Source organism: Nyctibius grandis, chromosome 5 (assembly GCF_013368605.1).
Source record: "Nyctibius grandis isolate bNycGra1 chromosome 5, bNycGra1.pri, whole genome shotgun sequence".
In the NCBI taxonomy this organism is placed as follows: domain Eukaryota; kingdom Metazoa; phylum Chordata; class Aves; order Nyctibiiformes; family Nyctibiidae; genus Nyctibius; species Nyctibius grandis.
This window is the reverse complement of record NC_090662.1, coordinates 57,456,604-57,470,313: the sequence shown is the minus strand read 5'-3', so window position 1 is coordinate 57,470,313 and position 13,710 is coordinate 57,456,604. Positions and strand designations below refer to the sequence as shown.

The 13,710-nt window shown below is 41.5% G+C and overlaps 1 protein-coding gene across 1 annotated transcript; it reads right to left on the bottom strand.

The window, feature by feature from the left end:
* Positions 1–1,489: 1,489 nt before the first annotated feature.
* Positions 1,490–13,710, bottom strand: WBP11 (WW domain binding protein 11). The gene is made up of 12 exons (XM_068400986.1): positions 13,583–13,710; positions 11,782–11,899; positions 10,949–10,980; positions 10,206–10,299; positions 9,620–9,816; positions 8,615–8,748; positions 7,722–7,921; positions 6,709–6,903; positions 6,008–6,109; positions 4,850–5,161; positions 3,263–3,445; positions 1,490–2,606 (listed from the first exon to the last, which is right to left on the bottom strand). The coding sequence occupies exons 2-12, from the start codon at positions 11,843–11,845 to the stop codon at positions 2,173–2,175; spliced, it is 1,947 nt and encodes a 648-aa protein (XP_068257087.1). The 5' UTR covers positions 11,846–11,899; positions 13,583–13,710; the 3' UTR covers positions 1,490–2,172.

The window sequence follows — 13,710 nt, the reverse complement described above, 5'->3', positions numbered from 1 at the left end:
CGAAACATTGAGTATTCAGTTAAGTCTGAGGCTTATAGTCAACTAAAGGTATTGTTTGGGATGTCTACTAGTCTGGCAGCTTAACATAAATTCTCTTTACTAAAAATCGAAAGACCCACCAGTCTGGAAATTGATATATGTTGGGGGATATTGTTACAGCTAACGGAAAGAATCAAGAGCTGAAGCCAACAAGCTCTCCAAGTTTGAGCCACAGGCCAATCTCCTGTGTGCTTCCCACAGAGCCTCTGCATACTTGACCGCAGACATCACTGTGAACAGTGCCGGACTTGGCACCTGCAGGATCATGTCACAGCACAGGGGAATGGTGAAAGGACTGACCAATGGGAGGTTGCAGGGGGGAGCGTGGACAGCGTGTGGTAGAAGCGGGGCGACCAAGTGGGTTTTGCATGGACAGTGCCTGGCTGCACATATGGAAGCAAATATGTTAGAAAAAGGGGCTTGTTTTTTGTAATAAACGGCTTATGCTTGATTCATACTGAATTGTGTGCCGAGTCCTTTTCTCTGCAGATATATTGTTAGAGCACTCACTTTTAAAATCACTAACACCCTTGCTACAAGCCCTGCAACAGGAACAACAAAGTTTTGTCAATATTTCTTTTATGTTCTATCATACTTACAACACCCTTTTTTTTTTTTTTTTTTTTTAAACAGGATGAAGACACCTACATAAATAGCTGACTACTAGTATTTGTCTTGTGCTCCCATTCAGCATTCCAGACACAACTTAAATATTTCAAAAATGCAGTTCTCTCTCTGGAGAAGCAGCTCATTTGGGAAAGACTTACTGCCCACCCAACTGATCCCACCGGTCTTAAAACTGATTTGTCTACAAGATCCCAGGAGATTTTGCAGTCTGTTTCAAATGAGAATAAAGATTTGTTTCTTGCATGTAGTAAAGGTTAGTGGAATATTTGGCTCTGTCAGTATAGCGAATGAAGCTAAAAGAATACTTCTGCCAAAATAGAAAAAGAATGCTTTTTTAAGCTGGAAATGTGAAAGTCCATTTTTAAAAATATCTGCACCTTAAAATCACTGACTTCATAGAATTTGAAATCAGAGGTTCTCCACAAGTAAAATGATCTGTCAAGCTCTCAGAATTAAAATTGTCTACCAATTTTTACTTAAGGCAGTCTGTCCAAAATGCATCCAGTGGGTATCTGAGGCTTGATATGAAGTAAACCTTTCAATAAGAGTATATAAAAGAAATAATTTTTGTAATTATTAGTAGTACTTGAGGACTTAAGCTTCTACTAGCTACCAACAAAGGCCAAAAGGGATGTTTAGGACCTTAAAAACAAGAACATAGCAGAACTTCAGCTGAAAAAAAAAGTATATATTATTTATAATGTAGCTATTGCTTTTCTTTTCTGAGGTTCAGAATGCCTCTTATCTTCCCCCAAGGCCAGCAAACAACCTTCCCCCTTTACATCTATATGCTAGTTTTAGACAAATCACAAGGAAACCAGTATTTTGATACACTGAACATTTATTGTCTTTCACAAGACAAAATGAAGTTTCCCCTGCTGATGAAAAGCCATCAAGATGACCATAAAGGGGACAGGGTGCAAAATTCCAGTGTACAAGTATACGCAACAAATTACCTCCCTGACTACCGTGGAAGAAAAATGATCGATCAATCTCACTGCAACTAAAAAAAAAAACAGTATTATAAAATATTTACAGAAAAGAACAGTACAGAAAATAAAAATGGGACAACCATATGCGTATGAAATGCTGCAAACACTTTTCCGGCTTCTTAAAAACCCGTTCCACTACCCTCACCAGAGCTTTCAGGATGTGCAAGGATTCAGGCAAAGCATAGTCACCCCCCACTCCCACACCCCCCCTCCCCAGAGTACCATTACCTCCCTCCAAGGAAGGGGAAGGACTCGAGGGAAGCAGCATCACCTTCTTGACTGTAATTTCCTTCCACCAAGTGGACATGCTAGCTCTGAAAGGAGGTCCCCAGCCACGCCTCATCTGCAGCAGTCTCTATTCAGAGCATACTGGCAAGTTAACCTGTGGGTAGGGAACTATTCCCTGTCACGCAAGCCCTTTCATTGCTTGCAGGAGGACCTTTCCTTCTCCTCCCTCTCCAGTGGTCTGATCTGCATTCAGAGGGGCAGGAAAGCTGACTAGGACTATGACAGGTCACAGGAGACCTTCCATTTCCTTCATGAAGGCTTCATACACGTCATCCTTTGTCTGTACAGAGATAGGGGCAGATGATCCAGCCTTAGGGGCAGCTTTGGTTAATGGGAGAGCAGGCTCATCATCCTGTTTTCTCTGGGAGGCAGCTGAAGCCCCTTTATTCTCTCGGCGCACTCGCAAGGCAGTGGGCACAAAGCGAGTGATCTCTGCTTTGGGGTTAGTGATCTGCGGCTTGGCACTGATAGTGGCCGTAGCTTTCTTCTCAATGGTGGCTGCACTGGTGTCATCCGCCTTGGGGCGCTGAATCAAGCTGGGTGGGGCACTCAGTACCCCAGGATTAGGAATGGGAGCTGGTGGGAAGAGCCCAGGTGGGGCAGGTCCTAATGGAGGCACTAGAGGTGGCCGTAACATGCCTGGGCGAGGAGGAGGGATGCCTGTAAGAAGAAAAGAAAGCATAAGCTGACTCCACACCTAGGAGTCTTAAAACGTTTGGTCAAAAAAGTGCACAGGCTTAGAAAGCCAAGAAGGAAAACAAATCAAACCAAAGCAAAAAACTAACAACATGCAGCATCACTGGCTTTAAAAAAAACAAAAAAGATTTTCAACCCTGCACTAAATGCTGGGTTGAAAATGGTGCTGATCCTCAGACTTTGAAGGCTACAGGAGCCTGTGTATTGCTCCCTTTCAAATTTTCAAGTTATAATCTGAAAGTAAAGTTTCTTGATAATCCATCCCACTGGAATTTCAGAGACATCAGAAATGTATGACCATGCACGAAAAAAAATCTCCTTATCTGCAACTCATTAAGTGGAGCACCATTATAACACCCTGGGGTTATTCAGAAACAGTCCAGCAGAAGTTTAAACTGTGAAATTCCCCTTTTGAGGACAGATTTCTTGCTACCAAACTACACAGCGCAGTATGGAATTACTTCTTGTTACACAGAAAAAGATTCAGCACAATGCATCCACACAGACAGGAACAAAGACAAACTGGTAACCACTTATACTTCCTGGCTTGGTCACCACAGCAAAAACAGGGAAAATAAACCAGGGAGAGACTTGGTTCTGAAGCAAACAGAATACTTTACCCGGTGGGGCAGGAGGGGGCAGGCGAGGAGGAGGCCCACGTGGAGGAGGACCTGGGGGCAGACCTGGTGGGGGGCCTGGGGGAGGGCCAGGTGGTCGCCCAGGTGGAGGGCCCGGTGGCAGAAGTCGAGGTAAAGGCCCACGCAGTCCTGGTAAGCCAGGAGGTCTCAGGAACGGAGGCGCTCCTGAAAGCACGCACACAAATGAAGAGAAATTTAGTTCATGGTTAAGAAAACCCAAAACTATCCCATCATCTAATACTAAAGATCCTCAACAGGAACTTAAAAGCTGTTCTAATGCTAGCCAGCTGCCAGATTAAACAGATCTTCTGAAAAAAAAAAAATCTCAAAAAGAGGCAGCAGATTTTAGACTTAGAGGAAAGTTTCTCCAAAACAGTGAAGTGTCTTCTCTCACTTATAAAAAGGGCTCTTCCCCATGTAATGAAACCACAGACCTAAGGCTGTTAGAATCTAAACAGCTAAAAGTGAAAGAATTCTTCACTCTGGCATTTGATTGCCCTTCTGGCCTGCGAAGTAGTAAGTAGTTTTGCTCTATTGAAAGTAATTCTTTTGAGGTTTGAGGTTCCCCCTTTAGGGAATACCACAAATAAAACTGTGGGGAAGATATTGGAAAGAACTTTGCTCTCCTCCCATGCCCCTTGGAAAAAAAAAAAAAAAAAAATCACATTGTTAACGTACCCATATAGAATAAAATACATCATAGTATATACTGCCCCTCGCTATAGCCCAACTATTGATCTTTGCAGTGTAAGTATAAGAACTCAAGATACAGATTTATACACTTTTTTTAATTATAAAACAGCTTTTTACTGTTATCCAGTTCAGCTATATGGTAACCCCACTAACTTATGGAAAATAAATTACGTCTTTCTCTAAATCAAAAAAGCTCAAGTGTTTGCCCTCAAAAAAACCATACACTAGAAAAAAATGTTATTGATGGGCCTCATTGCTAATAGTCTCCAGGTAGTCCAATATTGTCATAAATTCAAATTTAGTACTTATTTCATCTGAGGATAAGTTTCTTCCCTAACATGACTGAAATACATTCAGGTGGTAGAACAGCAGAAGCCTTCACACTGCAGCTTGTTAAAAGAAAAAAAAAAAACACACACAAAACCCCATCAAAGCCGACAGCTAGGCAGTGGCTCCCAAACCTGCTTCGCATGTCTTGTTCAGGGTAGGGTGTGAAGAGAACAACACAAGAGGAAAAAAAAACAAAAAAAAAAACAAAAAAAAAAAACCACACACAACACTGGAGAGGCACACAGCACCAGGCCTCGCTCTTCATACCCCAACACTGACATCGCTGCTGCCTGTCAGTGTTAGTGCTAACAAACAAGCCAATGCCCATCAGGGTGACTACAGCTACAGGAGCCTGACACCTCAAAAGCACAGTACAACAACAACAGACCGACCACAGAAGAAATCACACAGGTCTTGGCAATTACCACACTAGGCTCCCATACCTCATGTGCAACACATTCTGCAGCTTCAAAGCTCCCAAACTGATACACTGTCTGTAGTACCAAGTGCCTGCATCCTTCAAACCAGAGGAAGTCAAGTATTCACCTGGTGGAGGGCCAGGAGGAAGGCCAGTGGGTGGGCCTGGGGGCCTCAGTGGAGGGGCTGGAGGTGGTCCTAGTGGAGGTGGCCCAGGCATAGGAGGTGCCTGTATCTGAGATGGAGGAACAGGCTGTGGAGGCGGTTGCTGCTGTTGTGTCTGAGAGGTTGCAGTAGATGACCCAGACTCTGCAAGAGTTTCTTCACTGAGTTGTTGTTGCTCTTGTTGTTGTGACGTCTCTTCAGACTCTGACTCCTCTTCCTCCTCCTCCTCTTCTGAATATTCTTCCACTTCTCTCCCTTCTTCTGGAATTTCCTGACCTGAAAATGGAGACATACTTATAAAATAAGTCCATAGGTAATATCTTTGTGAACATCAGAGAAACCTGAGCACACAAAAAAGAATAAAAAGAAAGATAAACCTTACTTCAAAGGAAAGAAAACTGACCACATTTTATTGTTAAACAGAAAATAATAATAATAAAAAAACCCACACAGTTCTAGCTAGAGCTCTGCCACCAAGAGCTGTGTGTTCCTGTAGGAGCTGAAACTTCTACTATCAATCCAAACTGCAGCTCTTTGATCTATGGTTTGTGGGAGTTTGCGAGGGCAGGGAGGAAATGGGGATAGGGACACGACCTCAAAAAAAAAAATATAATCCCCATATCCAAGAAACTCTAGCGCCTTTGAAAGATACTGGGGTGTCTTTCTAAAACAAAGAAACAAAAAAAATCTTCACTCTATTCATTAACTTATTTCTGCAAAAGGGTATTTTAGGGAGAACGAATCCTTACAGGCTACAGGCTGAGCCCACAGCCAATCTCACTCTTTCTTTTTCATTAAGAGGTTCATATTTCGTTTGAGCAATTGTTTAAAAGTTAACCAACATAAAACTTTGAAGAAAAAATCCCAGTACGTCAAAAAACCCTGTAAGTCGCTACTATAACTTCAACTCTGCTATGCAAAACACACACACTACTAGACTAAAAATAATTTTTAAAAACCCCAACAAATACCTAACCACAGCTTATACTCTTAGAAGATCTTACATTATGACAGTGAAATATTTACTCTATAAAGTAAAAACTGTGCAAAGTAAGCTTATCAGAGAAATCTTAACTGGAAGCTTAATGGCGTATCTCCACTTAATATATCCATCTCACTCACCTGCCATTCGTAACATCATGGCCTGGAGTGGAGTCAGTTCTTTCATGTTCTTTTTCTTTTTTCGTGACTTCCCAGGCATGTCTGCAAACCGTACGCTATGACCTGGGGAAAGCAAAGCATGGGCAAGGGTGGCAGGAGGTGGGAAGAAAATAATAAAAATCAGATAGATTTAAGTCTTCTGCTTGGTATGGATAACGTATCATTCTAACATAATGATGCTCCTTACATAAGGGTTAACACTGGCGTTACTATTTGAAGTTTTGCTAACATAGTACTCTCTATCAGTTGGTCTCCCCCAAGCAATTAAGAAAAAAATATTATCCAAATGCATTAGTAGTATGAAATTTAGTTGTCTTAGTTGTTCAAGTCACTGAAGAGTGAGTATATTTCACACTGAGGCTTAATTTTTGTATGGTACCCTGTGAACTCAATACTTCAAGTGAAAAATGGCCTGCGACCTTACTAAGCTAACTCAGCTCTTAACAAAACAGGTCCATCTGAAAAGACGCTTCACTGACAGATAGCTTCCTTCTGATCCGTTTACTAATAAAAATTCTTCAGCTGGAATTTAGGTGAGTTAGAACAGAGTTAGCTGTCTAAACAAATTACTTCCCCCGAGTCAGAAAAAGAGACACAAACTCTATTAAGTACTGTTTCTCTTTTGAAAAAATCAACTCCCAATCTATAACTTCCCATCATACCTGGTTTCTTCTCTTCACCACCTTCCCTCTCCTTGTCATTATCACGATGCAGGAAGTCCTCGCCTTCACTGTCTGCATCTGACCTATCGCTGTCACTATCATCACTACTCTCATCATGCTTGTCTTGATCCATATCCTCAGGATAACCTTCATCTTCACTGGTACTGGACATATCGTCATCATGCCCTCGCTGTCCTGCAGGAAGCAAAGTATTAAGAAATGCATAAACTCGAAATACAAAATGTTCTTTCACACCAGTGTATGTCTACAGTTAGAAAAATCCCCCTAGCAATAGCCTGGGCATATTGTCAACCCTTTACTGTTTAGCATGTCTTCTTAAAGAATATTTTGGAAAGTCTATTTGTAAGATTTACGATTAACCAGATTATTAACTTGCACAGCAAACAAATGAAGGCAACTCCTATCTGCAACTCATTAGTTCATTTCTATTCAGCTATCACCCACCATTGAAATACTTTGATGCTTTCTGGTATGCAGTAAAGCCGATCAACCCATTCACAAGAGTTTCTAGGGATGATACAGTAACTGTGAAAAGGAGGACCTAGGTCCTCCCAGCAAATGCATACCAGGGTTAGTTGGAGTTTTTCTTGTTGTTTTGGTGGATTTTTTTTTGAAAAAGGAAGACTTCTGAGAATGGTTGGGAATTTTTAAGCGATAATGTGTACAATCTTTCAGCACTGTTAAGACTACATGGGAAAACATCCAACCTGTTCAACCTAATGAATAAAAAAAGTACCTGAAAGTTGTAATTACAAGTTTCAACATTTAAAAATATAGCTGATAACAAAATTTCAGAGATTATGAAATATACCAGAATCACCTCAGAGATGCAATTGCTTAAGAACTACAAGTAGTATTAGCACCCATATTGCCCAGAGGATACTTTGTCCAGAGGATACTTTGTCTAGGGCACACTACCTTCATGGCAGTACTATCCACAGCAAAACAGAGAGGTCAAGGAAAACCCCAGACAGAAATAGGAAAGTCCTTACCTGCTTCAGAACTGTAAGAAATCTCCTCTTCTCGCCTTCGAGGAGCCATCTCCAAGGTGAAACCCACTTTACGGCCATACATCTGTAGGACTTGAGGTGGGGGTGGCCCTGGAGGAGGTCCAGGGGGCTTTCTGCCTGGAGGTAAACGTGGAATACCAAGCCCAGGAGGAGGAAGTATAGAAATGGACCGAACTGGTGGCCTGGAAATAAGAAAGGAAACGAGAAATGTAGGAACACAAACAAATGAAAGCAAACACACACTTAAGAGAATTCTTTAGCCTTCTCTCATCACTGCTTACCCAGCATCCTTCTAAAAAGAAACATGAACATTTACAGAGAGTATATTTGTCCCAAGGAGTTTACAGCCTCATACAAAGACATGACTGCTGAAGATCAGACAAAAGCAAGTTTCCCAGGAGGCAACTGAAGAGAAGACCGAAAAAAAAAAGGCAAGAATTGAATGCCACCACAGAAGCAGAATGAAATAACCACAAAGTTGCTGAAAACAGAAGGCTATTCAGGAAGAAATAGAGAGAACTAGTACTAGAATAAGAAATCTGATAAATAGGTAAACTAGGAGCTTAAACTGAATATACTAGCAAGACAAAAGAACGCATATATGGCAGTTTAAGGGGCCTTTATGTTCAAAGTGGCAGGGCTTTAATTTTTACTGATATGCAGAAAGACAAATGCATTACTCAAAATAATTTAAACAAAAATCTGTAATAACAGGGAAAGATTAAAAAGGGCTTTGTTAAAAGAAAGTACATTTCACTTGCACAGAATTCCTGATTTGTGCTAGTCAATATTACCTCTGTTTCTACCCTTAGCTACTTCCCAGTAACAAGAGTGCTCCTTTTTTACTTCTCCTCCAAGTTTCTTTTTCTGCTTACCCATAGGCTGATGTCTTCTTGAGGATAGAAGGTGGTTGGGCCCCTGGAAGGGGAATGTCCTGTATGAGGATGTTAGAGGGAGCATGTGGCATATCTGGTAAGGGTATACTTTCCACCTCAACATGCTGAGCATTCTGGGGGGGAAAAAAAAAAAAAAAAAAAAAAAAAAAAAAAAAGAGAGAATAGGTTACTCCCACAGAAGCTACTACACAACCTTTCAGAGTACAGAACACATGGGACCTGCCATCACTTGCTAAAGGTGTCTGTTCTAAGGACACACTATCTTGCAGCAGTCCGTGAAAGACATTTGCGAAAAAATCAACAGTAAAAGCTTTTAATGCAAAACAAAGCACATGCAGTGCACCCATGAAAGGCTTTAGTATTTCAGTCAAAACACAGTCAGGTTTCTATCTCCCTTTAGACCTTCAGTACCCAAAGTGAAGAGGCTGCAGACAAGTATGCCTGTATTTTTTAAGTATCCAGAAGGCACAAACTGGAGGCTGCTGCACATTCCAAAGGAAAAAAAAAAACATGTTACAGACACTTGCACTTGGGCAACATTATGTTCTCCATCATGGTAGGGAAGAACTACAAAGAAACCTCTTTAAAGGAATGCCAAAGGATTCTCATTATTTCCAGCAACAGATTTAGTAGAAGTTCACAGAAATAGCAACTGCACAATCACAGGCTCACGCTCTCTTTAATACAGAAAACAAATTCTGATATTGTTGATTAGCGACATAAATTTCCCTTTCCCCTGTAATTTCATGTTGAATGAAATCAGTATATCAGAGACAAATACAGACTTGACAACCCCCATGCTGCCCTCACTGAAATGTTGTAACTGGAGATACTACACAAATTAATATAAGCACTTAATATGGGCCACATAACATATACATTGGTCTCTTATAAAGTTCCCTTCCTTCATAACTGTCACTGCTAACGAGCAGACAAATAGTATACATTACCATGGTTACAAGCCTGAAATATAATAAGCATTACCTTGACAGCATCAAAATACTGGCTGAGTTGTGATCTCTTCTGCTCATACTCCACTTCCAACTTGCGCAGTTCTTTATAGATGTCAGGATTCTCCTTCTCGTAGAGTCGCAAGATGCGCTCGAAAGTCTCACGGAGTTTTTTGCGTTTATCCTTTAGCACTTTTTCATTAAGTTGTGGCTGCTGTACTGGGTTAAACTCTAATCCGAGACAGCAAAAAACAACCCAAAAATTTGTAAGTTACTCTACTGCACAACTGTGACGAATGAAGTAACTTCAAAGCAAACAACTTCCAATCCCTATTTTCAGGAAGTCTTCAGCCTTATGCCAATCCCCTCCTTCAACTCTAAGTTACTAACATGCACACTATTCATTCTTTTTATCAGCCATCTTCTTGAAAAAAATGTCATATTTGATGGCACCACATCACCTCAAATCATAATCAGTCCCAAATTATTCATAGAATCTCCCCTTCTAACAGGAAAGGAAAAAGGTTACTCTATTTTAGTCTCCCAGTCGTCCCTTAAAACTATGTTATGCATCTACATAAACCACTGCCTAAGTCCAACACCTGGTACCTCTCACTCACCCATCTCATCCAATTTTTCCATGTCCCGGATAATCTGCTTTGGATCTTTCATCTTCAGTACAGCTGCTCGTACCATCATTCGTTGCTTTTTGTTCTAAGAAGATGAGAGATCAAGAAGATGAGAAAAGTGTCACAGGAAAAAGAGATAGAACATTTGTACCAAATACTCCCCTCTCAATATTCGCAGTCTGCACAAGAAAAAGCACCTCAAAATGCCCTGCAAATATTAACCATGGCACACATCAGCAGCAAAGGTAATTAAAACTTCTTAGAATTTTAATTCCACTATCTTGCTATTTAAAAAGGCTTCTGTAATTCATTCACTCCAATTTAGACACAGACAATCAAGAAGATAAACCAACTGACAAAAGGTATACAGTAAAACAGGCTAAAAAGTATGTGAGTCAGATAGTTTATTTGTGGGTTTGTTGGGGGGTTTTTTGGTGTGGGGTTTTTTTGTGGTGTTTTTTTTTTTTTTTTTACTTCCCAAGTACTTACAATAATGTTTCAAAAGGCTGTAATCACCACAACTTAAAAAATAGTAGATGATGAGATATGGTTACTCAAAACAAGATTTCTGTCCGTTTTCTTAAACTACTTGTTTCGACTGTACTTTCCAAAGTCTGTCTTAGGATATTAACCAAACATCTGTAGTCTATTCATCAGCCACAGCCCATTACAATCACAGACATGATACATAGCACAGAGAAAGCCAAGTAAACGTTACTGATCTCTTTATTTACCTTCTTCAGTTCCCTTTTCCGAGCTTCCTTCCCTAGATAGGAGGGGAAAAGAAAGAAAATAACAAAAAAGACAATCAATTCCATGAAGAACCTTTCCTTCATCAAGAGTAGTGCTGTTTCTCAACAGTTCACTCACTTTAGAAAGACTGTAAATCATTTAACCCATCTTCCCAGTGAGAGAGAAAATAGATTCCTATTTCATGTGTGTGATACAGCAAGAAAAGGAGATATAACAGTCTTTGTGTCTCCAGAATCAGGAGTGCTTCTATACAAAAAAAGAACAACAGGGAGCAAAAGTCATAGTGATGTGTGCAGTCATGAAAGGATTGCTGCCCAGAAGCTGAAATAGAGCCAACAACTGACAATGCACTTTAAAAACATGTAGGCATTGAGTATGCATCTGAAATAAAGCATATTCACCATGGAATTCTGGATTTTTTTTATCTGCTTAGCATTGACAACATCTGGCATGTTACCAAAAGGAAAAAACACAGTTCAACAACTCCCTCATCTAACCAGAGCATCTGCAAAATTTGACATATTCCTGAAATCCTAGCCTCAGACAGATTAACTACTGCAGCCTGCAATTTAGCCAACAGCTAAGCACAAAGACCTTTGAACACTGGTAACTACAGTAAAAACTAAGAGGCAAATACTCAGAGAAACAACAGGACGCAAGCAAGCAGCCTTCTCAGGAAGTTTTTACACCAACCAAAACTGAGATAACTCAATTCTGATTCAGAAGTGAGGATCTTATCCTCAGAGAAAGCTTTTTATCTGCTTCCCTAGGACCCCCCCCCATTCCCATCTGCTTAGCTTTTATGGATACTTACGGGCCTGATCCGTGGGATTCATAAACTTCCCACTCTTGGTGGATGATGTAGATCTCCGCCCCATTTTGACTTTTTTCCTTCTGCCTCCCAAAAAAAAAATTCAAAAAGAGAGAGATACCTGGAAAAGATGACATGGTTTCAGGTCCTGTGCACCAGTAGCTTGAGTATGCTTATTTCTCCTCTCTGTATCAGCCGAGTTGCTCTCTCAAAAACCTCAAACACTTGTGAGGTCCTCAAACCCTACTACAAGCTCAGACATTCACATCAAAATCACCCTACTTTAACTAAGTACTACTATTTAATTACCTACTTACTACTACTTTACTAAGTACCTACTTTAAACTAATCAACCAGATTGTTATTCACTCCAATACTTGTACCAAGAAGCTTCTTGTTTACACTACAGAGTGCACAGGGGAGGAAGAAACACACATTCTGTTTTTCTAAGAGCATATCAGAGCTTTTCATTTACTCTCATAAAAGCTCGTCAATTTTTATCTTTCTATTCCTCTCTATTTCAAATGTTCCCCACAAATTTCCTCTTTTCCTCAGGCTTTTAAGCTGTCCTTGATTTCTCTCCCCAGCACACGTTTTATCCACCAACAAGTGTTCTGCACACACATCCATGTCATCTTCTCCTCTCCACAGAACGCTGCTATACCACTGCCCTTATGCTCTCTACCTCCGTCACTATTATTTCAAGCTGTGCTGATGACCAGAGAAGAAAATGTTATTCTGGAAAGAATTATTTCCTGCCTTTAGACATTTCTTCAACTTACAGAAGACTACGTAAGTGTCCAAACTCCAGCGAGGGATGTTGCCTCTCTCACAGCTCTAGTCTCCCCCTCCCACCTCCATCCCTACTTGCCTGCCAAAACACCACCAGGAAAAAAAACCAAAACCAACAAACAAACAAAAAACCCCCACCCCACAACATCCAACAGATTCCATCCCAAAATCTAAAGCACCCTCTGAAATTTGGGAGGGATGCAGTTTTCTAGTCACCATACTGCATCCAAACAGATCACGACCAAAGTGAAAGCATTAACAAGTTCAGTCCGAAGTTCTCTGCTGCCTCTCTGCAGCCACCACGTGCATTCCTCTTCCCTAACTGCAGAAGATGCCACTTTCAAACCACTGAATCACGTGCCTCCCCTTAGCCCCTAAAAAATAATTTAAGCACAGTGCCTCATTTAGTGCTTCAAGGCCTCAGAAAAGGGGATCCTAGCAAGCTCCAAGAACTGAACACATTCAATGCACTGACTAGTAAAAATCTACAGAGCTCTGCTCATGGCTCACGCTGCCAGGTTATGCTCACAGTTGGCCTGCTGTTAGCAAGAGCACCCCATGATTTCTGGTCACCCGTAACATACTTCCTACTTATAAGATTACACTGATTTTTTTGCAAGATGCTATCATTGCTTTAGGCTTCCCGCTCACCGAAGAGAGGCTGGAGTTACGTTTTCACCCCGCATTTCCCAGATTTCTAACATTTAAAGGGTAAAGAGAATAAACTTCTGAAACCTCGATCCAAAATCCGTTTAGGACACAAAGCAAAGAGCTTCAACGCAACAAGCTAACAGCCGATGGAGAAAAAAACAACCACTAAATTTATGATTTTTTTGGCCACTAGGGAACGAGGCAGAAAGCCTCCCACGAGGCACACGAAAGCCTCCCCTCCTCCCCCGGCAGAGGGAGGAAGAGAAGGCGGTACCGCAAACCGCCGCCTTCTCCTTGCTTCCCTCCTCCTCCTCCTCCTCCTCCTCCTCCTCCCGGCCCATCCCGCTCCCGCGCCTCTCACCCCTCCGCCCGGCCGGGGCGGGGAGGGGCGGCCCGGCTCCCTCCCGCTGCAGCGGCCCCTACAATCCCCGCGCTCCTCGCCGCCGCGGCCCCACCGCCATCTTGAACCGGGACCGAGTGGCGCGCACG